Consider the following 24,886-nt stretch of genomic DNA (forward strand, 5'->3'; position numbering starts at 1 on the left):
TATGGAGGAAGAGATTAGCATGGATGCTGCTAAAGCACCAGTTTTATCAGAACTTGATGACATTTCTTTGTTAAAAAAAGAACAAAGAAGAGCAGTGAGTTGTTTTCTTTTCAAAAATCACAAAAGTCGTGTACTGACATGTCTATGGTCACCATGTTTCGGTGTAATCCTCAGTAGCTGCACACGCGCAGCTCGATAGTGGCTACGTCATGTGTTTTGTTGCTCTGATTGGCCCATAGAGATGTGACAGACATAACGTTCACCCAATCACCCTCCGAGTTTTTTTTTTTTTTTTTTTCAAATCCTCTGCCTTTTCTCAAATGTTTCCTATTGAGGCTTTCCCAGATGGATGTGTGAAACACATCCATCTGGTGTGTCAGTTTAACTAGGCCCCTTATCTCCAGCAAAGCTCAATTTTGATGCTCCAGCCTACCAAGACATTTTGGACAAGGCTATGCTCCCAACGTTGTGGCAACAGCTTGGGGAAGGCCCTTTTCTGTTCCAGCACGACAGCATGGACTATAAAGACATGGTTTGTTGAGTTTGGTCTGGAAGAACTTGACTGGCCTGTACAGAGCCCTGACTGCAACTCCAATGAGCACCTTTAAGATGAACTGGAATGGAGTTTGGGAGCGAGGACTTCTCATCCAACCTCAGTATCTGGCCTCATAAGTACTCTACAGAATGAATGGGCTGAAATTCCCACAAAAACACATATTACCAGCATGATATTGGTATACTCATGCTCATATTTACAACCACTGTATTTACTGCAATCTGTGATCGCATGCAACTTAATCAGGAAGGCCACTTTAAATAGGTTTTCTCCCTCAGTAATTGCAATTCATGCATAAAACAAAAATGTTGGTGATGTTTACTGAATATACCCTATGATTATGCAGTTTTTTAACAGTCCTAAGTTTAGAACAAGAAGAAAGCTACAGAGTTGTGCAGAGCTAAGTAGCTTCCCTCTACTTGTCATGTTTGTTATTTTTTTGATTGAGAGTGCCTGGTAGCAGAATTTACATACTGTGCATTTATATCGTGACACAATGTCAGTCATGTTCTGATTTTGTTCTGCTGTATATACCATAAATCAGCGATACTGTAGTACGAGAACTTGTTCTTATATCCTAAATTAGTAAATGCTAATGTAAAAGTGACACACTAACAGATACTACTGCTGGATGAATTCAAAATAAGATAAGGGAGGTAGTTTACTTTCGTAAAACAATTTGACAGATATTGTTAGCTGGGAAGTTTTTAGGTAAAAGAACATGCATTATCCCATAGAACCTTTTCAACGGCATGTCTATTTTAATTTCTAACCTGCTGCCCCCTTCAGGATCCTACAAAATCTTGACAAACATTTGCTGTTAAATTTCTAAGAGATGAAGTGTATATTACTGTAGCCAGTGTCAAAAGCATTGAGGCCCAGCCAGTCAACAGAGCTCGTAATTGCTGATGCATTTTGTCTGTCTGTCACTGAGCTCATCTGATCCCTTCTGCACCACAGTTTGACCCACATTCCCTTACACTGACATCTCATCACTCGTTTCCTGACTGAATAATTGAAAGTACTCACCCTCCACTAAAGACCTCCCCTAGATTCCCCCAGCGAGATCTGGCCTGGTTCACTTTTTGTTGTGTATGTGCTTTTGTAAATTTGTGTGTGTTTGTATTTATATATAATCAATGCACACCCTTTTAGGTGGATGTGGCATGGTTCTATAGAAACTGCCTGACAGACACCTGCAACTGTAACCGTGGGGGAGACTGCGAGTGTCTCTGCACGTCCATTGCTGCATATGCACACAAATGCTGTCAACAGGGGATCACGATACACTGGAGATCTCCCTCTGTCTGTCGTGAGTACACACAAAGACAGAAGCTTTGTAGATTGGTCTACTTTTTTCATTAGCTGACCACTCTGACCCACATTCAAACGTCCTTCTTTACTTTTCATCTCAGGTATTTATTAGATCAAAATCTTTGAACTGAATACCCTGTCTTCCTCTCTTTCAGCCTATGATTGTGAATATTATAATCAAGGTATGTATGAGTGAGAGTTAGAGAGCTAACACATGCCTAGTTTGCTCAGTGCCTGCATATAAACATTCTTCATCTTTTTTCACTTCCCACAGAGTTAGGAGATGGCCCATTTTCCTTAGTGAGTGCTGCTTATAATGACACAATGTTTGGGGTAAATCGCACCAGCAGCTCAGTGTTTCCTCTGTTGAGAGAGAGACCAGGGCAGCTGCCTGCCCCAGGCCTTCTGTTTAACTTCATGATCACAGCAGGCCTACAGAAGGACAGAGCATCACGTGAGCATCCATATTCACATAAGTATCAACATTACTCTTTGTCTTTTTGGTATATTAACCCTCATTCACTTATTTTCTCAGGTGTCCCTGTGGTGTCCCTGGAGTCTGCAGAAAGACCAAACTATTTCCTTGTTGCCTCCGGGCGCACTCATCTGCAGTTGGAGCACTGGAGCCGAGGTGATGAGTTTAGCCGAAGGGCAACTTTTATTCAACACCAGGGGCTCTTTCTGCCAGGTCTCACCTCGTTCGAGCTAGTCGGACAACCTGGAACCTTCCTGACACTTACACGTACTGCTGCACGAGTGCAGAAATATGACACCTCGCATGCTTTCAAGGCCAGCAGTAGTTTCATCCTGGAGGGTCAGTATGTACTCACAGCACAAACACATGCATTTACATCAGTTCAAACATGGACTCCTCAGGTGTTTGTCTTCTTCTCTGGCAGAGAGCAGTTTTGTGATACCTTATCGTATGATGTGTGAGTGGCGCTACCAGGCGTGTGCAAGCCCATGTGTCCACACATGTATGGATCCAGATGCCACACGCTGCCAATTCCTGCCCCCGTAAGAGGCCTAGCTTGTTAAAAGTCCCCCAATAATCAATAATAAATGTTAATTTCAAAAGGATTGAAATTATTTTTGTGTAATGTTGAAGTGTGGAGGGCTGTTTCCCTCGATGTCCAAAGAACATGATCCTTGATGAAGTCACCAGGAGATGTGTCTACTCAGAGGACTGTGAGCCAGTGTTTGAATATATTTTTTTAAACTACCATCAAATGTTTTTGTTTACTTTTACTTTATATAAATATTTTAATTCAGTGATTTATATGCTTGTGATTAATTGTCCCAATTAGGTGTGTCCCTTCCCCCAACCCCAACGCCCTTTGCATATGTGACACGGTCAAACAGGACTACTACAGCACCAACAACTACAACCACTACAACGACAAGGCCTACAACTACTACCACCACCACCATAACAACAACTACCTCCTCCACTACCAGGACAACAACCACTTCTACTACAATAACCACTGAGCGTATCACCACTACACCCGTTACAACCCCCGCTCCTCCTTCTCCTACCACCACTACTGCTTCCACCACTCCATCTGAGACACCCATTCCCAGCACAACTGAAGTGACCCCTGCACTAACCGAGGAATTCACTACATCAGTCAGCACAGCAACACCCTCCATCTTGGCTACTACAGTCCCCTTGACTACTTCCCCAACCACTGTGGCTTCCACTGCTCCTCCCTCCACCACATTACCAACACCAACTCCAACATCACCAGAGATGACCACCCCGCCTCCTCTTACCTCTCCATCCACACAGCCACCTACCACCACAGCCATTACAACCGTCCCCACCTCCACCACTTCTGTCCCTGAAACCACAACTGCTCCTTCACCTACACCAGAAGATACAACCACTACCACTGAGACCACCACCCCAGAGGACATTTTAACAGTTGTGACATCAACAGCAGCACCTTCTACTACCATGGAGCTCACGACTGAGCCACTGACTACAAAAATAATCACAAGCCCATACACCTCTCTTCTAACAGAGGAAGCATCGACTACACATCCTTTTCTCCTGCCAACAACCCCCTGCACTGTAAGTGTTACTATTGTAGCATACTAAGAGTACACAACCACAAATACAATGGTCATTAAAATGCACATTAGTAGGTTTGCATTATGTGCAGTGTATACACTGTTATTAGGTTTACCATCTCATTTATAATGTATAAAGATCTGCCTATATGAGCAGTAAATATTGGCTGTATAAAGTAATAAGTTCATGGATTTTTAGCACGGACAAACAAACCGACTGGCTGTCTTTCTTTGTTCATCATCAAAGTGAGTGTTAAGAAATGAAATCTGTTAATTTGTTCATCCTCAAACTTAAAATTGTGTGTTTTAAGGACTGAAGTTTTTGGTCTGAACTACATTTAAATATTTGTATTGGTATCGGCTAAAATAATTTTTTAAATATCGGATATTCTGCAAAAGTCCAAGATTGTGCATCCCTAATAGAAAGGCACATTGTTGGTGACTGGAGCTAAAATCGATGCTAATAATTATTATGTAGAGACTTGTCTTTAAAATTGCGCTGTCTATTGCCACTTAATTTTTAATGCAGTAAGAGCATCTGAATCAGACTCATGAAAAAGTCTGAATTTATTGCAAGTAAGACGGAAAGCTATTTTATCCAACCAAGCAATATTTTTTTCATTCAGTGCATATTTTGTCCTTTGTATGAAGGTCTGAATTTAATGGCCATGCTTTCAAGCCATACTGATGTAGTAAGAGTGCACTTACACAAGAACACTGCAGAATGCTAACCTTGCAAAGCAGATAGATTCGCCCGTTTCCTAGTTTCTCACTATCGAATCTATCTTGCAAAGCTCCCGTCTGAACCATTTAGGCCCGATTAGAAAGTGACAGGACCAATCACCATCAAGGGGCAGTGCTTTCAGGTGCGGCGGAGTCGTGACATAAGCAAGCAGCAACAAGAGGCCGGTGCAATTATGGCAGAAGAGATTAGTGTGGATGCTGCAAATGCGCCAGTTTTATCAGAAATTGATGACATTTCTTTGTTAAAAGAAGAACAAAGAACAGCAGTGAGTTGTTCTCTTTTCAAAAACGAGAGAAGTCGTGTACTTACATGTCTACAGTCATGATGGTTCGTGGTATACAGTTCTCTGTGGGGTTTACTCCTTTTGTAGGGGCCATAGACTGTAGGGGCACAGCTTGGTAGCGGCTACGTCTCGTGTTTTGTTGCTCTGATGGGCTGTAAAGATGTGACAGACAAAATGTTCATCCAATCGTCCTCAAAGTTTTTTCAAAGGCTCTGCACTTTCCCAAACATTGTATATTACCAGATGAATGTGTGAAACAAATCCATCTGATGGCCAGATTAGCACAATGCTGGCCCCCCAGGTCCACCACCAACCAGGCCTGAACACGGCTAAATCATCTAGTTATAATATGAAACATACGGGATGTGTGGTCTCAAGGTCAGCATTATGGGCCTTTACAAAGACAACATGACAGTAAATTAACTCAATTTTTGGCTTGCTATAAGTTGTTTTTGTCAGATATGGCCCTCTTATGCTTTGCCACTGTTCAAACCATTTGCAAGAGAAGCAGTCTTATCAATGATACATCATGTCTAAGTGAGTAATCATACCATGCTGAAGTTCACCTCTTCTATCCCTACCAGGGCCAAGGAAATGTAGCATGCTTGAGTATGGTTTGAGCCAATGTAATGATGGTTTTGTATTTTTTTTTATTAGTGTTTATTACCTCCACCAAGGAGGTTATGTGATCGGGTGGGTTTTTTCATTTGTTAGTTTGTTCGTTTGTTTGTTTGTTCATTGGTAGCAACATAATTCAAACATTTGTGGACAGATTTTGATGACATTTTCAGGAAATGTCAGAAATGGCATAAAGGAGAACTGATTAGATTTTGGGAGTGATCCGGATCACTGTCTGGATTCAGGATTTTTTTTTTAAGGATTCTGCACTATTGGGAGATAGGGTTAATGGCAGAGGTCTGCGCTGTTACCACTTTACACCAGGAGATGGTGGACATGAGTAACTTCAATCCCAGCAGCATTTTGGGTGTGTTTCTATTCAAAGTTTTGGAGTTTATAGAGTTTGAAAGACACACACCCAGTCGAGGAGACAAGCGTAACAGAGATAAAGACAGCGAAACGTAGCAAGAATACTCACAATGCTGCGAGGCATAGAGAAATACTTACCCTCTGCCTTAACTTCCAGTTGTCCAGTGAGAACATGGGTGAGACTGTCAGTGCATCCACCCGTTGCAAAGCCAATGATTTGCCTCACCATGTTTCTACCACACCGAGGAGGGAGTAATCGGCGAATGCCGTGGAGGGGCACATGGGGATGGATCCAGGAATTTTTTAAAGGATTCTTCACTATTGGGAGATAAGGCTAATGGCGGAGGTCTGCACTCTCCGAGTGCTTTTCTAGTTTTAATTTAGTTTTTCTTTTGGTTTTAAATTTCAGTTTAGTTACCTATAGTTTTTTACTGCTGGTTTATAAGTTTGGTTTAGTTTTTGTTTGCAAAAATTGCTTTGTTTCAGTTCAATTTTTATTTGTTTTAGTGTTAGCTTTAGATTTTTCAGCAATAAAGGACACTTGTCAGGGGCAAGACCAAATGAGAAAGAAACATATCAGAAATTGAACGAAACTCATACAAACAGCTACTCATCATTTTCCTGTTATTTATTCAAATGTAATATCTGAACACAACTAAAACCCAAAAATTTACTTTTTTATGAAGTCCTCTATCAAATCAGGCCCGCTGTGCCATGCTCTCTTGTTTTCATGCAAAGCTAAAAATGCACTGAATTGACAAAGATACAGTATGCCACACCATCACAGTATTAGTATGAAGTATTTATGTCTCAAGGCAGCAGAGCTTAATTATGGCAGTGTTGTGGATATGCACTGTAAAAAGACCTGCTATGTGGAGTAAACAACAACTAGATATGAAAACTGTTCTTACAGCCACTATGCACACTCTAATACTTACTTAATACTTTATTGCACTTCCTGTTGTTGCTGTGGTATTAAACAGTGTTATTGCACATCCCATATGTTCCTGATATTTAGGTTTACTTACCCTCAAACATATTTTATGGATAAAAGCCTTTTTCCTCCTCAGGCTCCATACTCCTATCGTATCGATGAGTGTGCTGAGCTGTTCTGTTTCAATGGGGAGCTGCTGCTTCACAACTCCTCTCTTCACTGTCGCTACAACACCACCCCACCACAGTGCAGTCTGCTGGGCCTGCCTGTCCTCATCAACACAGACCCTTGCTGTCCACTGTGGCAGTGCCCCTGTAAGTTTGATTAGAAATAATCACATTTTTAATGATTTCAGGAAAAGCCAGACATGTATGTAAATCCATTATTTGCTGTAATTATTTTTGTCAAAAGCATTCATTGAATGTGATCCTCCCAGGTCGCTGCACAATGATGTCAGACCTGCGTGTCATTACATTTGATGGCAACAACGTGGCTTTGTATGATAACGGCTCCTACATCCTGGTCAGCCTTCCCAGAGAAACTATTATTGGAACAGTGGAGAAATGTCCGACCAGCCAGGTATGACACAGAGAGTTCAATCAAAATGTTTCATTAAATGTTCTGCGTGTACGTCATATTTTTATATTTTATTTCTTTAGAGTGTCAACTCGATCAGAAGAACTGTGAGTATGCTTACCTCACTTTATTGAGTCCAAACACATGTGTTTGCATCACATTTTAAAAATCGATTTTATTTTTCATATATTCATCTTTATTCAATTTTTTTTTCCAATCCCTAAAAGAGTCCTACAGGTGGAACATCTGGTCTGTGTTTTAAGAGGCTGAACATTACAACCTCCTCCTACAGAATCATCATCAACCGGCTGGATAGGAAGGTAAACCTCTCTCTTTCTGCCAAAGGCTTCCCTCGTCCTGTGAAAATAACATGGTATGATTTGCCACATGCATCCATCTGTTTTCAGGTGACTGTAAACTACAGACCTGCAAGACTTCCATTCTCCCGCCATGCTCTTTATGTGGAGGACACAGGCAGCATGTACCAAATCCATACACCTGGAGGGGTCCGCATACAGTGGTACCACAGCACTGGCATCATGGTGCTACAGTATATCACTTCTTATAATGCATCTGTGCCCACTCGAGGCCTGTGTGGTGAGTCCAAACGCACACACTAAATGTGACTGGCGCCCAGTCTCATATATCAAAGAGCCTGCGATCAGCTCTTAATGACTAAGTGTCCAAACAACGGCATCACTTTGACTTGAGCCCTAATGGAATATGACAGCTTGAGATGTTGAGGGCCATGTGGATAAATCAAGCTGTTTGACAGCCATTGTTCCACTTCACAGTCATATCACTTCTTGAAATCAAAGTAATATCTAATACCAAAACCTCTGTGTGCCTTTTGTGCCAGGTTGTTGTGATGGCAACCCAGAGGACGACCTGAAGCTGCCCAATGGCACAGTGGTCAGAGAGGTGGGAGACATGATGCTCTTTCTTCAGGCTTGGAGAGTCCACACCACAGATGAAACTGAGCACACTCGCAGAGTTGGAGACAACTGCACCACAGGGGACTGCTCTATCTGTCTGTCCATGCTTCGCCACAGAGCCTTTACACCATGCCACAGCAAGGTACAGAAGCATTTAAAGAGTGTTTTACAGGCAAGGTTATAAAGTACTTGTTTAGTAACAGTGCCAAAATTAGCTAATTAGAGGGATATTGTGTATCATCATGACTTAACACTTTATCTGAACATTTTAAGTCTAATTGAGTAATTAATTATTTATCTTATTCATAATTAATCTAACCTGACTCGCCAGATGGATTTGTTTCACACATCCATCTGGAAAAGCTTCAATAGGAAACGTTTGAGAAAAGGCAGAGGCTTTGAAAAAAACTCAGAGGGTGATTAGATGAACGTTCTGTCCGTCACATCTCTACGGGCCAATCAGAGCAACAAAAGACATGGCATAGCTGCTATCAAGCTGCATGTGTGCAGCTACTGAGGAATAATGTGAAACATGGTGACTATAGACATGTAAGTACTTGACTTTTGTCCTTTTTGAAAAGAAAACAACTCACTGCTGTTCTTTGTTCTTCTTTTAACGAAGAAATGTAGTCAAATTCTGATAAAACTGGCACTTTAGCAGCATCCACGTTAATCTCTTCCTCCATAATTGCACCATCTCTTGCTGCTGCTTGTTAACGTCACGACTCTGCTGCGCCTGAAAGTACTGCCCCTCATCGCTGATTGGTGCTGTCACTTTCTAACTGGGCCCAAACGGTTCAGATGGAAGCTTTGCAAGATGGATTTGCCAGTGAAAAACACGGAAACGGGTGTATCCATATGCTTTGCAAGGTTAGGATTAATCAATAATATGGTGAATTAGTTGTTGACTGTAGCCTGTCTTGTGTGTTTTTAGGTCCCTCCAGAGCAGTTCTGCGACATCATGTGGGCGGGGGACTTGCACTACAAAGATCACCAGTGTGACTTTCTGGCAGCTTACGTGGCGGTCTGCTACACCCATCAAGTCTGCATCAGCTGGAGACGACATAACTTCTGCCGTAAGGAGACACAGGCTAAGACAGAACACATATGAGCAGATGCACTTGCTTGTGTTTCTGATTTGCTCATGCATTTCTAAGTGCTTCTTATCTCGTAGCATTGCGATGTCCCCCTGGTAAGGAGTATCAGCCATGTGTGAGCACCTGCACCAGCCGCACCTGTCTGAACAGAGAGTACTACGAGGAAACCACCTGCTCCTTCATCAGAGAGGAGTGTGTTTGCCGCAGTGGAACCATCCTGCACCGAGCTGACTCCCCTTACTGTGTCACTGAGGATCAATGTGGTGAGTGACAGAGTAATTACTTTCCTATGTGATGAAAACTGTCCTGTCAGGAAATCTGAAAGTTTTGAACTGAGCTTTATTTAATTTGAATTCCAAACTTACATACAGCTCAGTCATCAGTGTATTTAGTTATGCCTGTTTTATCTAGTGTGTACGGATAACGAGGGTAACCCTCGGTCCCCTGGTGAGGTGTGGAATGGCTCTGTGCGTGGCTGCTGTCTGTACAAGTGTATGGAGAACGGCTCTGTGGTGGCCGTTGAGCCAGACTGTCACTCTGTGCCTACACCTCTGTGTGAGAGGGAGGGAGAGTACGTACTGGATGTGCTGGAGGAAGGAGCCTGCTGTCCAAAGAAGATCTGTGGTGAGTTTAACAATTCAGCATTCTTTGCCCTGTGAGATATTTTAAAAATGATTTTCTTCTTTTAAGGAATCTGTCGTTAACCAAATCCCTGAGTACTTCTAAAGCCGGAGACATACTTACTTTTCTTTTGCTGAATATTTCATTGTTGCTCTTTCAGAGTTAATCACAAGAATATAAAGAATGCTGTGGTAAATGCAAGAAAAATACAATACTCTAGAAAAGCAGAGTTTGCATGTTCTCCCCCGTGCATGTGTGGGTTCTTTCCAGGTACTCCAGCTTCCTCCCACCACCAGAGACATGCTCGTTAGGTTAATTGATCACTCTAAAATTGACCGTAGTTGTGAATACGGCATGCCTGGTTGTCTGTCTCTATATGTCAGCCCTGTGATTGACTGGTGACCAGCCCAGGGTGTACCCCACCTCTCGCCTAATGACAGTTGGGAAAGGCTCTAGCTACATCTGAACTTACTGCTACACCAGTGGCAGCAGTTGCTATCAGCTTCCAGTACAACTAAACCTCACCTGTAGCTACTGCCTTGTTCCCCTTTAAATGACGTTTATTGGTCTGAGCTGTTTCTGGGTCTGGCACAAACGTTATACATTGGAGCTTTGTAAGATGGACTTCCTTGGTAGCAGACATCAAGTTTGGCAAATCTACCTGCTTTGCAAGGTTATGTATCTAAGGCCTAGACTGAAAATCACAATATTTTTAGTAAGCAGGAATGAACACATATGCTTTTAAATGAGTCTTCTTTCCTTTTCTCTTCCCTCCTTCACTTTTTCCCAGAGTGCAACATGACCATCTGTGACAGTGAAGCTCCACCTTGTGATAACGGCAATAGACTGGTGATTGGTTACAGTGCTCTGTCCTGCTGCCCTGAGTACAGATGTGGTGAGAACAAACTCTACAAGTCCTTGCTTGATTGAGTTTAATTGATTCTTTGCCTGTACTTTTACCAAATGCTTAATTGCACCTCGTCTTTCTCAGAGTGTGACCCCATGGCATGCCCCCCTGTATACACGCCCCACTGCAGAGAAGATCAGTTCCTAGTGGAAGTGAGGGGGGAGAAATCCTGCTGCTACTCTTATCTGTGTGGCAAGTATTATGTTTCAATGTCAGTCTTAAAAGAAGTTGACGGGACAAGCTTTTTCATCTCTGACACCTCCACCATTAATGACTGAGTCTGTTGTCTTTGTTTCCTGTCTGAGCAGTGTGTGAGTCATGTATTGAGCCCATTCCATCGTGTTCACATGGAGAAATTCTGGCCGTTGATCTTAACACAACCAACAGCTGCTGTCCACAGTACCATTGTGGTAAGTGTATGTGTGTTGTAAAGTCTTTATCTGTTATTTTTCTGTCGCTTCAAAGTCAAGCTTTATCTTTCTCTCTTTTGCAGTGTGTGATGTCAACCTGTGCCCTGAAACTTACGTGAGCTGTGCACCTGGTCTCTCTTTGGTTCAAACCACTGTTCCTGGTCACTGCTGTCCTCAGCACCACTGTGGTACTCACTCCAGAAAACTCACACACTACTCATAAACATGGATTAAAGTGTTTCTGTTTTTAATGATAATCAGGATAGATATTCCCCTTGGTTAGTAACACTGTTAATGAAAAAAATGTTCTATTTTGGTCATAGTTTTTGGTAAGGTTTTCTTTCTGATGGCCTGAGCTGCTGGAGTGATTTTCTTACCTTTGTTATTCCATCGGAGGTATTTAAGGTGAATGCACAGGAGCAGCAAGGGGTTAAGGGTAAATTTCAATCATTTAGAGCAGTGGTTCTCAACTGTTTACAGGACCCACCATCAACTCCTCAAGGAGAACTGCGACCCAAATTTTTGAGATTTTTTTTGGTCAGTCAGATGTATTTAATAAAAAGAAAGAATAGAGCTTGTGCCTAAGACAGTACAAAAGGTGTAACAAAACAATGAAACAGGACAAAACATGCATGTTTTATAGAGTCTCATAGACAATTTGGCACACTTTTTTTCCCAAGCACATATCTGTGACCCACTTTTGGGTCCCGACCCACCAGTTGAGAGCCACTGATTTAGTTTATGTTATGTATTAGAGCTGAACAATTTCAAAAAATATCTAAAAATGATTATTTTGACTCATCTTGCCAATTCGATATTCGAAAGAAAAGTTATAATGTCATGTATTGTTCTGGGATTCGAGAATTTCAGTAGGTCGTACTGCAACCTAAATTCAAATTAATTGTTCAGCCTTATTATGTATGTGCATGTAAGCATACAGTGCATTCAGAAAGTTTTCAGACCCTCTTCAATTTTTTTCAATTTTCTAATGTTGCAGCCTGATGCTACAGTCAGAAAAAAATAATTTTTACTCTCATTAATCTATACTAAGTACCCCATCATGACTAGTGAAAACAGAATTTTAGAAATGTTTGAAAAAACTGAAATATCACTTTGACATACGTAAGTATTCAGATCCTTTGCAAAAGCATCTGAGACAGAGACAGGATTGTTGCAAGGCACTGAAGGTTCCTAAGAGCACAATAACTCTATGGATTCGTCTACATCTGGCTGTGGGATAAAATTACTCCATTTAATTCCTGATTGTTGATTCACTGTCTGATAGTGCAGAAAACCTGCACAAGGATTTATTGGCAGTAAATTCTTTTAACACCACAATGAAACATTGTCATGATTCCACAAATTACAAGTGTTCGTAACCATACTCATATGGTTAGGTCGGTTTCACCCCAACAGTAGTGCATGAGGGAGGAGAGGTCTCCAGGCAGAGGAGCAGGTGACAGAGCTGCACCAAATGTGATTTAAACTCAGCAGAGTTTACTTATGCATGACTACTTTGGTACAGACAATAACCCACCATGTGGTACGTAGCCCTGTAGAAATGATTCACTAAACAGAAAGTCTACCCACATTTGTCGCCTGGCTGGTGTTATTTATTTATTTTTCCATGTAGGAATTTGTCAGATGCTTTATGTCTTTCACGTACTTGCATGAACTTCATTTCCCCCTTATAACTCTCCCTCTTTCCCTCCCAGAATGCCAATGTGAGGACAGCTCTCTCCCCATCTGTCAGGTGGTAAGTCAGCAAAAAGCTGCATCACAAGTCACTGTCTAATCAAATCTTGGCAAGAAAGGAGAAGAAGGAGGGAAATTGAGTAAAGTCAGCACTCTGTTTTCTCTCAGGGGGAGATGCTGGTGGAGGCCTCAGACAGTGGCACCATCTGTGGCTGTCCTCAACACACATGCCGTGCGTGTAAAGCAAGCACACACAATTTCAGACACCTTTATATTTATCATGAATAACTAATAGAACTTAGGGTTAAAATATTGTTTTTTTCTGTGTGCAGAAAAGGCAGAGGTGTGTCTTTTTCAAGGGGTAACCGTGCTTGGCCCAGGTCAGTCTCTGGTTCAATACCTTGAGGGAGAGCTGTGTTACACCGTCCACTGCCTTCATCACAAAGATCCAGACTCTGGCTTCTATGCCATGGAAATAACCTCTGTCAACTGCACCCAGAAATGTGGGCCAGTATGTACCCTGCACATTTAATAAATAATCCACCATACTTCCTCTGCTTATCTTTGTTAACTAATCTATCACTCACCCCTTTACTCACCCCCATCCCTTTAGCACCAGGTGTACGTGCAGTCCACAGACCCACAGGTGTGCTGTGGCTCCTGCAAAAATGTCTCCTGTACATTCACAAATGAAAATGGGACGACAGAGCTTTTCGCTGTAAGGAAACTAGAGGTCCATGTGTGCTCAATGCCCTGACTTTCTGTGCTACACTTTACTGATTGTGATTGTGTGTGCAGTCAGGGAGTTCCTGGGTGGAGAACTGCACACGCTATGACTGCATGGAAACAGCAGTGGGTGCAGTGATACTTGCCTCTGGTGTGGTCTGCCCGCCTTTCAATGATACTGAGTGTATTCAGGTCAGGACTTTTAAAACCTCCTTGAATTAAAGTCTTGAAAGCATTCACTGTTTACATTTACAGGCATGGTAAATATACTCCTAATATGTTTGTGTAGATATGCAAGTCAGTTGTTTCGAGGTCTTTCATGTCCAAAATTATAACGTGTAAATTCATTTTAAGTTTTACTGGTCAGAGAAACAAAAGTATTAGATTGGGGCACTCAAACCATGTGTGAATGTGCATTGTCATTTTCAAACTTCAACTTTGCTTTATTTTCCTCTCCTCTTGCAGAATGGTGGGGTTGTTCAGAGTTATGTGGACGGTTGCTGCAGGACATGTGAGTCTCCATATTTTTTAAGGGTGCTTTTGATAATGCTTTAAGCTGTTAATCAGACGGGTGAGCGCCTTGTTGCCTGGCAGTGGATGTGCTTATTGGCTGAATGGTTGGGGTGTGGCCCTTGTGTAGAGGGTGGAGATAAAGCTGGAGTTGTTGGCCTTATTCTGAACCTTTGGCTTTCCAAATCTTCTGATGTAATGTTCAGGATCAACCACATCTGCGGCTGAGGTAACAGCTAAAGTGATATTATTATACTCAACATTATTACCAAATCATTACCAAACTTCTTGAACTTGTTCTCTATAGATGGGGATCTTGGAGTTTTTTTGCATTTTGTACTCTATAAAAAAAATGTTGATATTTCCAAGTGGTCTGGCTAAACTTTTAATAAACATGCAGTGGTGACATTTTGGGGGTTGCAGCCTCGCACGCTTGCCTGCTTCAGCAGTGACCTTGCAGACTGGCCAATCAGGGTGCTCTACAGTGAGCATTCCACCAATGACAATGCAAGATGTTTCAGGGGTGAGGGTTTGCCCTGCTGAGCTGCTCTTTGTAGTCCATCTAATGACTGAAATCCTTGGCTGGTTGCCCGGTGAGTCCCCCCCAAAACAAGTAAAATCCCTGTGCATGCCAGCTGCACTGTTTTCACCCTCTTGTGTTTGTGTGTGACTCTAAACTGTGTTTTCTGAACCAAACGTAACCATGTGTGTGTTCTCATAATGTTCTTTAAAATGGATCGGTCCTGACGATGTTCCCAGGTTCGGGAGTTGGTGTTTTACCATTTACCGTTAATCCTGTAACCCCCACTGGTAGTACTAACTGTGACACAGGTACCTTCATCTTGTACTATTCCCTCTTACAGTGCTTCTGTGGAGTCTCTGTGACTCATTCACTTGCATTTTAAGCTATTTGTTAATGTGTGCTGAGTCTATTTTTGTGTCTGTGTGTATTTTTCTCTCTGTCTCACTGTTTGCACCTCTAAACAGAATAACATGAACATCCCATATTGCAGAAATCTCTTGAATCAAACAATAAACAAGACCATATGCAATGTGAATGTCAAATCACATCAGATTAATCCTGGCTTTGAGATTAAATTAGCTCCAGTGTTAGTCATTTTTAGGAAATCGCTGGAAATAATCCATTTTTTGTACATTCCAGCTCTCCTCAGAATAAATAATTAAGGTTAAGTTTAGGTCAGTAGCCCATAGGAGAGCTGGAGCTCTGCTGTGAGAATCGTGCCCTCCTGTAGCCCGACTGTCAATCAAAGAAAGCTCCTGCTGCTGAGCAACAAAGGGCCCAGCTCAAAAGGCCTTTCAATGACAGGTCTCGAATGATGAGACGATCCAAGAGTGTTTGTGTGTGAGTGTATATTTACCAGTGTGTGAATTAGTTTGTGCACATCTCTGTGAATGTTTGAACTTCAAAAGGAACTCAGCATGATCAGACAAATTCATCATATTAGTTTGATATTTTTATCTCTAATATGCTTATTAAACAAAAAAAATCTCTCTAGATAGCTAAATTTCGAGAAAGTTTTATAATAAAAATTCTAATTAACTCACTTGAACGCCACCATGTTTTACTCCACAGTGCACTCTGGGTAGTGTGACGTCATACGGCTTCAGTGCCCGCACTATTTCTATGCATTAGTCACTCATAATATCTTTATATTATGAACATAATTACACTGTTAGTGAAGAAAAAAGTATGAAGACCTTGCTCTCAGTGTATGTACTGTATTAGTGCCTGCTGAAAGAGAGCGAGAGGGAGTCTACCTGGGTGCCCATACAACGTTAAATACCATTATTCACACCTCTTCTGATCTGACAGTTTTAAAGAGACAGACTGGTGTGATAAATGCCATCCAGAGATATTAATAGCTAGGAATTATCTCATGAGTCTCTGTACATATAAAGAAAACTCATGAAATAAATCCTTTCTGTCTGATCTCTGGATGGTGCAGACACTAAATCAGCTCAACATGCCATCTTTTTGCCTCTGTGACTACATTCACATGGATTTAAACTCAGAGTAAGGTCTTCATGATTTTTCTTTTCACCTCCAGTGGGATCATGATCATAAAATCAAAAAAGATTTGATGGGTGACTAATGCATAGAAATAGTATGGGCAGAGGAGGGCATTAGCCTTATGACCCAGCAGTCTAAAACATGGCGGCCTCCTGGTGAGTTTATAATTTCACATTTTCTCAAAATGCAGATGTCTAGTGAGTTTTTGCCCCACCTACATATAGGATATAGAAATATCTATCCATTAAGATGAACTTGTCCTATCCTGTAGGGTTCCTTTTCATAATTTTTTTTTTTCACTGTTTATTATTTTGTGGTAGTGTCAGTATTTGAAAGTTCTGTGTGTCTGAAGTTTCCTCAGAGTGTTACTGTGCATCATATTTCTGTGTGAACACGTGTAGGCAAAGAGGACGGTAAGACGTGCAAACGTGTGGCCATTCGGACGACCATCAGAAAAGACGACTGCAGGAGTAACGCACCGGTGAGAGTACACAAACATGGAAGGCTGGAGCAAAATCAAATTCTTAATTTTCTTTAAAATACACCTCACTTTTTGCCTGTCTCCCTCCTTTAACAGGTAACGGTCTATTCCTGTGATGGGAAATGTCCATCTGCCACCATATTCAACTTCAACATCAACAGCCATGCCCGCTTCTGTAAGTGCTGCCGAGAGAGTGGACTACAAACCCGCTCTGTCACACTGTACTGCTCTCGCAATGCCACAATCGTGGAGTACAACTTCCAGGAGCCTCTGGACTGTTCCTGCCAGTGGAACTAAAAACAGATTCCAGGCATGAATATGAATGAGAGCATAACAAATGAAGACAATGTATGAATAGGAGGATAGATTGGGGAGAAAGTCAGACTAATACAATACTGAAGAGGAGCATTAAAGCCAGCCATGTTTAACATGACAACGCTGACCTTGAGTCATAGTTGTAATCAAATTATATGAAATTTAACTACTGTAAAGAGGGAGACTTTGTTGAAGTAGTTTTTGCACATTAGTATTTTTCTTTCAGTGATTTTCAGCTTTTTAGTGCTTTCAAGTGATGTTAGCTTCTTATCCTAGTGTATGTTAACAATTGATACTGTGTTACTGCATTTTTTATGACTGCTGTTGAGTTCAAACACTGTATATTCTTTTGTTTGTCTTAGAAGATACATTTAGATTTTGTACAAAAATAGATGCTGCTTTGTTCTTTGGAAGAAGACATTTAAAATGTGACCTATGTGTAGTTTCTTTAACTGAAGTAAAGTAGGTAAAAGATTTTACAGCGTCCATCTGAGTTATTTCAGCTTTCTTGTGACCTCCATTGTGGCCTCTTACACCCCCACGGTTTCTCGTTATCAAACTGTCATTATGAGCTCATCCTGATTCAGCGCTTTCACTGCTGACATGTGTTTCTGCTGCACCTCTAGGTGTTATTGCTGTGTGGGAGTCTCCTTTTCATTACAGCACCCCACAGTAGACTGGGTTCCCTGAGTGTCAATCATTTCAACTTTTCAAAAATTCCTGTCATTCCACATGAGCCAGAGCCTCACCACACCCGAGTCTGAGCCAAACCATTCTCACCACTGCGCTGAGAGCAAAAGCTTATTTTAGAGGTTCTGAGAAGTCGTGCAGACAAGTCCAGGGTGGCTGACTGTCGCTCATCTGAAGACTGAAACTGGTTGCTTTAGTCCTTGGTACATCTGAGTTTCCCCTCACATCAACACCCCCTCTCCGCAGTCTCCCCCCGATCCCCTGTATTACCTCCCCTCTTCTTCTCTCCTCAGGAGCCCTGCTTGAAAGTGGCCGTGTGCCCTTCGGTTACCATGGTGAACTGCTCTTATCCAAACAAAGAGCTGGGACAAATTGAGTTGAAGTCATACATACACAGCCTCTCTCTCTCATAAGCTTTGCCTCTCAGAGGACACAGCCATTAAACGGTGACTCTCCGTGCGCGCTAAATTCAAAGTCCAGGCTCTCCAGAAAACTAAAGAAATCAAGAAGAAAAATAAAGGATTTTAATCATGAAACCCAATGATTTAGCTCTTAAAACTCACACCATGAAAGTACTGCTAAGCAGTTAAAAGACGTGAACTTTTTTACGTTCATCTTGCGTCAGTGACGCAAATAGTTTGGGACTTTCCCACATCGATGTTTACGCACAGCTGCCTGGAGTTCATTCATGACAGCGGGATGGCTGAAAGCGACCCCGGGATTTGTTCTTTCTCCCCGTGGATGTGACTTTGTCCTCACGTGGATCAGCTGTTAAGTGAAGGTGTGCACAATGTGATGGACTTATATTTCCAATGGGGGGAACAGATCGTCTGTGGCTGTTGGCTAGTTTCTGGCAGGTAAGATAGGGGCCTTAAATGTTTTCTCTGATTCTGATCCCACAATTAGGCTTTTTAAATCTCTTTATCCTAAACTATATATAAGATGAAGATGTTTTACTTGTGAAGAAATGCCTCATTCTCAGGTGGTTTTGCTGACATGTGAGAAACATTTAATTCCCGTGGAGGTTCAAGTTGTATTTCAGTCCTTCCCTCTCACTGAAGATCCAGACACCTTCATAGTCACCTGCAGGGATGCAAGGAATCATCTGGTAAGAATGCTTAATATGTGATGATTAGATATATTCTCATTATAGCTCAATGAATAAACTGGCTTAATATTTCTGCAGGTACATTTGGAGCCTGTTGATCGTTCAGCATGCTCTCCTGATTGCAAAATGTCACTGCGATTGGTTGAGGATCCTAAAGGATATACCATCACAATGAGAGCTAGTAAAAATGATTCCACTCTTGAAACAAAGACTTTTCACTTTGGTGAGTTTTTGTGGAGAATAAATGGCCTGAGTATGATATGAAAAGATCAGATTTAATGTGACTTGTGCTGTTCACACTGTCAGAAAAGAATCAGATTTTGGTCACATAAAAACAAATAAATCCAATTCAGGTTACTTGTAAATTCAGTGTAAACATAGCCTGAATGTAACTTAAATGACAATGCTTACTGATAAGGGCTGGTTGATATTGAAAAATCCTTCTCTATACTTGTGACCAGTTCCCGTCCCTCTGGTCTCTCTTCATGTAAACTCCACGACTACCTCTGCACTCCTCACATGGAAACTTCAGAGACAACAAACCCTCTCCACCCTGAGTGTGCACAACACTCACACACAGTCTGTTGCACACATCATTATCAACTCTTCAAAGCCAAAATCTGAGTACAAAGTAAAAGATCTCCAGCCTGGAACACACTTCAAGATCAAAGTTGTGGTTACTACACTCCTCAAAGACCAAAATTTGACCTTTAAGCAGAGGCTTGACGTTGGCATGGAAACAGGTAATATGTATATTGCTTTACACCAACACATTACCACAAATTGATATTCATCCTTAACTCCATTTTTAATCTGTCAGTGTTAATGATGGTGGTTTGTGTCTCCAGCTCAGTGCCCACCTGGCTGGTTAGCCAATGAGAGAGGCTGCTACATTGTGAGAAGGATAGCTTTGACCTGGAGGGAGGCAGCACACAGCTGCAGAGACCTGGCAGCTGGGAGTCACCTGGCAGACCTGAAGAGCCCAGAAGATCTGCTTTTCACATTTACTCACTTGCTGAACCAGAAAAACCTGCTGCTGCTGTGGACTGGACTCAATGACAGGAAGGTAACCTTGTTACAGAATCAAATAAAGTAGAGGTATTGACTGTTTACTTCATGCATATAAGAGACATTACTGATAGCTTGTGTTATCACTTATCTGTGGGGCTGTTGAATATTTTTTTAAAATCAGTATTAATCTCCACATTTCTGTAGTTGATCAAAATTAACCTTTCTCTTTTTTTGATTCAACCATTTCTTTTGAAATTTCACTATTTCTTTCATTTTAAATTTTTGTACTGTTGTAAAGTAAGGGCAATTGAATTCCTGTTTGGACACAGACCTAATTTTTTTTTTTAAGGAAAATAGGAAACGTCTGGTAGAAGATAATGAAATTAACTTAACTACTGAAAATGAACTTCTTATGGATTGAAAAGGATATGAGGGAACAGTAAAAAGGGAGATTATTGATATCACAGGGTATCAGAATTTTTGGCTCGTCCAGTCAGCTGTTGGTGAGTTTTTTGTTTTTTTAATAAAAAGAGAGACATTAAGGCAGCATTTCTCAACCCTCAAAATTTTAGAAAAATCTTAAGTCACCCTTGTCAAAAGTAATAATAAAAGTTTACATTACGTTCATGGCTGCTGAAGGATTTATGCAGTAAAAAGATAGATCAATTTTTAAAGGACTCTTGTAAAACTATTTAAATGCTTTGGATGTAATGCGTTGTTGTTTTGTAGACACCTGCCCAAACTTAAAAAAAAAAAAAAAAAAAAAAAAAACATCATGACCCCTGCATTTTTGTGGTTTCAGGAGCTTATGAGGTCATTTGAACAGCATTTTCATGACAAATTTTAGTTACATATAAATTTTTTTGAAGGCATCCTTTATGATGCTAGAGGGCACTTCAGGGTGCCACTGCAGACCTGCTGAGAAAGGCTGCACTAAGGCATAGTAGTGCACCAATTTTACATTACTGTGGCTGCAGGGAGATGTTTCAGTGACTCAGCTAAAGTGTGCTGAAAGGGACAATAAAGCATGTGATTTAAAAAATAATGACATGATTATGGACCCATTAATTCATTAATGCTGGCAGCCCTACTTATCAGTAAGCAAGAAGTTGTCAAGAACACTTAAAATGACATTTTTTTGGAGTTTGTAATTATTTTAATTTAAAAAATCTTTATGTCTTGATTTATTTTTCCCATTAAAGGCAGGTTTTGGGTATTTAAAGGGGGAATCAAAAAAGGGACTTTAATGTTTTTTCCATGCTCATGGTTGGGTGTACAACCTACAGTTGCAAGAAAAAGTATGTGAACCCTCTGGGATTTCTTGGATTTCTGCACAAATTGGTCATAAAATGTGTTCTGATCTTCATCTAAGTCACAACAATAGACAAAAACACTCTGCTTGAACTAATACTGCACAAAAAATGATATGTTTTCATGTTTTTATTGAACAAACCATGTAAACATTCACAGTGCAGGGTGGAAAAAGTATGTCAACCCCTAGGCTAATGATTTCTCCAAGAGCTAATTGGAGCCAGGAGTCAGCCAACCTGGAGTCCATACGATGTGATGGATGTGTTGGTTAAAGCTGCTCTGCCCTATAAAAACACACCAGTTTTGAATTTGCTGTTCTCAAGAAGCATTGCCTAATGTGAACCATGCCTGGCACAAAAGAGCTCTCAGAAGACCTACGATCAAGAATTGTTGACTTGCATGAAGCTGGAAAGGGTTACAAAAGTATCTCTAAAAGCTTTGATGTTCATGTGTCCCCAGTAAGACAGACTGTCTACAAATGGAGAAAGTTCAGCACTGTTGCTACTCCCCCTAGGTGTGGTTGTCCTGTAAAGATGACTGCAAGAACACAGCACAGAATGCTCAATGAGGTGAAGAAGAATCCTAGAGTGTCAGCTAAAGACTTACAGAAGTCTCTGCCACATGCTAACATTTGTGTTGACAAATCTACAATAAGTAAAACATTAAACAAGAATGGAGTTCATGGGAGGACAACACGCCACCGCTGTCCAAAAAAACATTTCTGCACGTTTGAAGTTTGCAAAAGAGCACCTGGATGTCCACAGCACTACTGGCAAAATATTCTGTGGACAGATGAAACCAAAATTGAGTTGTTTGAAGGGAACACACAATGTTATGTGTGGAGAAAAAAAGGCACAGCACACCAACATCAAAACCTCATCCCAACTGTGAAATATGGTAGAGGGGCCATCATGGTTTGGGGCTGGTTTGCTGCCTCAGGGCCTGGACGGATTGCTGTCATTGACGGAAAAATTAATTCCCAAGTTTAACAAGACATTTTGCTGGAGAACTTAAGACCATCTGTCTGCCAGCTGAAGCTCAACAGAGGATGAGTGATGCAACAGGACAACGACCCAAAGCATAGAAGTAAATCAACAACAGAATGGCTTCAACAGTAGAAAATACGCCTTCTGGAGTGTCCCAGTCAGAGTCCTGACCTCAACCCGATTGAGATGCTGTGGCATGACCTCAAGAGAGCGATGCACACCAGACATCCCAAGAATATTGCTGAATGAAACAGTTTTGTAAAGAGGAATGGTCCAAAATTCCTCCTGACCGTTGGGCAGGTCTGAGCTGCAACTACAGGAAACGTTTGGTTGAGGTTATTGCTGCTAAAGGAGGGTCAACCAGTTATTAGCCTAGGGGTTCACATACTTTTTCCACCCTGCACTGTGAATGTTTACATGGTTTGTTTAATAAAAACATGAAAACATATGATTTTTTGTGTAGTATAAGTTCAAGCAGAGTGTTGTTGTCTATTGTTGTGACTTAGATGAAGATCAGAACACATTTAATGACCAATTTATGCAGAAATCCAAGAAATCCCAGAGGGTTCACATACTTTTTCTTGTAACTGTATTTGATAATTTTCTAAAAAATAGAATAAATGCTGATAATTGTCTTAAATTAGATTTGTCCAGAAAACCCTTGAAGTTTGAAAAGTTTGACACTCCATAATAACTACATTTGTGTTCTCTCCTGTAAGAAAGGGCAAAGGCATATACTTCCCAACAGACTGGAATTTTTTTTCTGTAGTATTATTGTTTTTAACTTTACCATTCAAAATGATCTCACCTTCGAAAAATCCTGCAAGGCTCTAGATAGTAAGAATACTCCTTATAAGGATGCAAAAAGCATAAAATTTGAATAAAGAAAGGGAAATATGATTTTAGTTTTGAAAAGTGATCCAAATCATCAAATCGTTTTGGTCATCAGTATTTACAGTGACATATTTGTTGTCACTCTGTTAAAGCAGAGATAGTTGATAGTTTATTCTCCAAACAGGAAACCCCTGTGGCAGCACTTCTTCCTTAAACAGGAGTTTTGTTTTGATACTTAAATGACAGTGAGCTGGGGATGTGTGTTGTGTTGTGGGTTCTTAAGCTAAAGGGCATAATGTCTCTGGTCAATCCCTGCACAGGAGGAGGGACTACCTCTCTGGTCTGATGGCTCAGCCTATAACCTGACCAGCGCCATTATGTCATCACTGCCAGCCAATGAGACGGACTGTTTTGCCCTTCAGAGGAATGCCACAGGACCAGATTACTTTCTCACCCCATTCTTCTGTAACATCCCGCTCCCCTTCATCTGCCAGTTTCAGGGTAAATCACTTTGATTGCAACCATACCAAATAGATTTGCATTCATGTTATTTGACCATTCTTAGGACTTCACTTGTAAAATGGCAAATGCTGTCTGATAAAATATCTCATAAGGCAATTGTCACAACCCTTTGCACATGTTTTCTAAATTAGAAACAAAACACTAAAGCAAATAAGTTGTCCTTCATTTTTCCAACTTGCCATAATGTTTTTCTTCTTCTCTCTTTTTGGTAGCCCCTCCAGTCCCTGCCTCTTTCTCCTTTGACCTGGCTCAGGTGACGGAGCAGCACGTAGAGCTTCGCTGGGGTGACCTTTTGTCCTTGAACTCACTCAAGCTTTCAACTTTTGGGATATTTCTTCATCAAGAGGAGGAGCTTACAGAGTTAGGCCAGGATGAAGAACATGAAAGTGGGAAGTCAAAAGACAAAAAAGGGACAAAAAAGATTGTAAGGGTCCCAATTTCCCTCTCCTCCAGGGGGGTAACAGTGGCAGGTTTGTTTCCAGGGAGCATCTACTCCTTCACTCTCAGAGCATCTCACCCTGCAGGCTCTACATGGAGCTTGGCACAAACACGGACTGCCTTTACTAGTGAGTCTGTTGTCAATCAAATAAGTTACACAAGCAACATATTATGCTAAAAGATGTTAAGTAAAATGTTAATGCTCTGATTTTCTTACAGGACCTCTGCCTCCCCATAACATCACCGTTGGCCTGGTTACAGACAGTCAGATAAGCATCTACTGGATGCAGACGATCTTACAGTTAAAGGCTGGATGTACATTTGTTGTTCGCTATGTGGACCTAACTTCAAAACAAGAGGGGATAGTAGGAATGAATAACATCTCCAGGCTGTTGGACACTGTTGGGTTGCAGTCGTACACAGCTGTGATTAGAGGGCTCAAATCTTACAGGAAATACAAGATTGATGTTTACACAGTCACCAAGCACGGGATAGAGAGCTGTGGACAGACTCCTGTGACTGTACAGACCAGTAAGCATGTAGCAAACGTTCTTCAAAGTTAAGAGTTTGTCTGCTGATGTCAGCATTTATTGTTGTAAAGGCCTTTGTTGGCACTGTGTTTGTATTCATGAGATGGTCTTTCAAGGAACGGCCTTTCTTCAGCTAATGTTATAAGACGTGCATACTTGTACTGAATGTAAATTTCACTGTACTGTCAACCTGAAGAGTGAGTCAAGCAGGGTTTTTTTTAAATTATTTCATCCATTGTCCTAGCAGGCAGGAAGG

General features: G+C 41.2%; 2 protein-coding genes across 2 annotated transcripts in view; both read left to right on the top strand.

Moving 5' to 3' along the window:
• The window catches only part of otogl (otogelin-like), a 36,997-nt gene extending 19,521 nt beyond the window's left edge, over positions 1-17,476 (top strand). The window contains exons 30-57 of the mRNA XM_041795984.1: positions 1,712-1,868; positions 2,026-2,052; positions 2,145-2,324; positions 2,406-2,684; positions 2,770-2,887; positions 2,979-3,058; positions 3,178-3,947; positions 7,032-7,209; positions 7,332-7,474; positions 7,555-7,578; positions 7,699-7,791; positions 7,879-8,068; positions 8,331-8,548; positions 9,341-9,482; positions 9,581-9,766; positions 9,915-10,127; positions 10,915-11,019; positions 11,116-11,223; positions 11,340-11,441; positions 11,525-11,629; positions 13,157-13,197; positions 13,305-13,368; positions 13,469-13,647; positions 13,750-13,854; positions 13,935-14,054; positions 14,328-14,373; positions 16,806-16,885; positions 16,982-17,476. Of these exons, the coding sequence (XP_041651918.1) occupies positions 1,712-1,868; positions 2,026-2,052; positions 2,145-2,324; positions 2,406-2,684; positions 2,770-2,887; positions 2,979-3,058; positions 3,178-3,947; positions 7,032-7,209; positions 7,332-7,474; positions 7,555-7,578; positions 7,699-7,791; positions 7,879-8,068; positions 8,331-8,548; positions 9,341-9,482; positions 9,581-9,766; positions 9,915-10,127; positions 10,915-11,019; positions 11,116-11,223; positions 11,340-11,441; positions 11,525-11,629; positions 13,157-13,197; positions 13,305-13,368; positions 13,469-13,647; positions 13,750-13,854; positions 13,935-14,054; positions 14,328-14,373; positions 16,806-16,885; positions 16,982-17,182 (4,254 nt within the window). The 3' untranslated portion in view covers positions 17,183-17,476. The remainder of the gene's footprint in view (positions 1-1,711; positions 1,869-2,025; positions 2,053-2,144; positions 2,325-2,405; positions 2,685-2,769; positions 2,888-2,978; positions 3,059-3,177; positions 3,948-7,031; positions 7,210-7,331; positions 7,475-7,554; positions 7,579-7,698; positions 7,792-7,878; positions 8,069-8,330; positions 8,549-9,340; positions 9,483-9,580; positions 9,767-9,914; positions 10,128-10,914; positions 11,020-11,115; positions 11,224-11,339; positions 11,442-11,524; positions 11,630-13,156; positions 13,198-13,304; positions 13,369-13,468; positions 13,648-13,749; positions 13,855-13,934; positions 14,055-14,327; positions 14,374-16,805; positions 16,886-16,981) is intronic.
• Positions 17,477-18,702: 1,226 nt separating this feature from the next.
• Positions 18,703-24,886, top strand: part of ptprq (protein tyrosine phosphatase receptor type Q) — a 66,299-nt gene continuing 60,115 nt past the window's right edge. The window contains exons 1-8 of the mRNA XM_041796091.1: positions 18,703-18,747; positions 18,873-18,998; positions 19,077-19,221; positions 19,460-19,741; positions 19,847-20,064; positions 23,461-23,641; positions 23,875-24,228; positions 24,320-24,631. Coding sequence (XP_041652025.1) covers positions 18,703-18,747; positions 18,873-18,998; positions 19,077-19,221; positions 19,460-19,741; positions 19,847-20,064; positions 23,461-23,641; positions 23,875-24,228; positions 24,320-24,631 — 1,663 coding nt within the window. The remainder of the gene's footprint in view (positions 18,748-18,872; positions 18,999-19,076; positions 19,222-19,459; positions 19,742-19,846; positions 20,065-23,460; positions 23,642-23,874; positions 24,229-24,319; positions 24,632-24,886) is intronic.

This window comes from Cheilinus undulatus, linkage group 9, assembly GCF_018320785.1.
Source record: "Cheilinus undulatus linkage group 9, ASM1832078v1, whole genome shotgun sequence".
Lineage (NCBI taxonomy): Eukaryota > Metazoa > Chordata > Actinopteri > Labriformes > Labridae > Cheilinus > Cheilinus undulatus.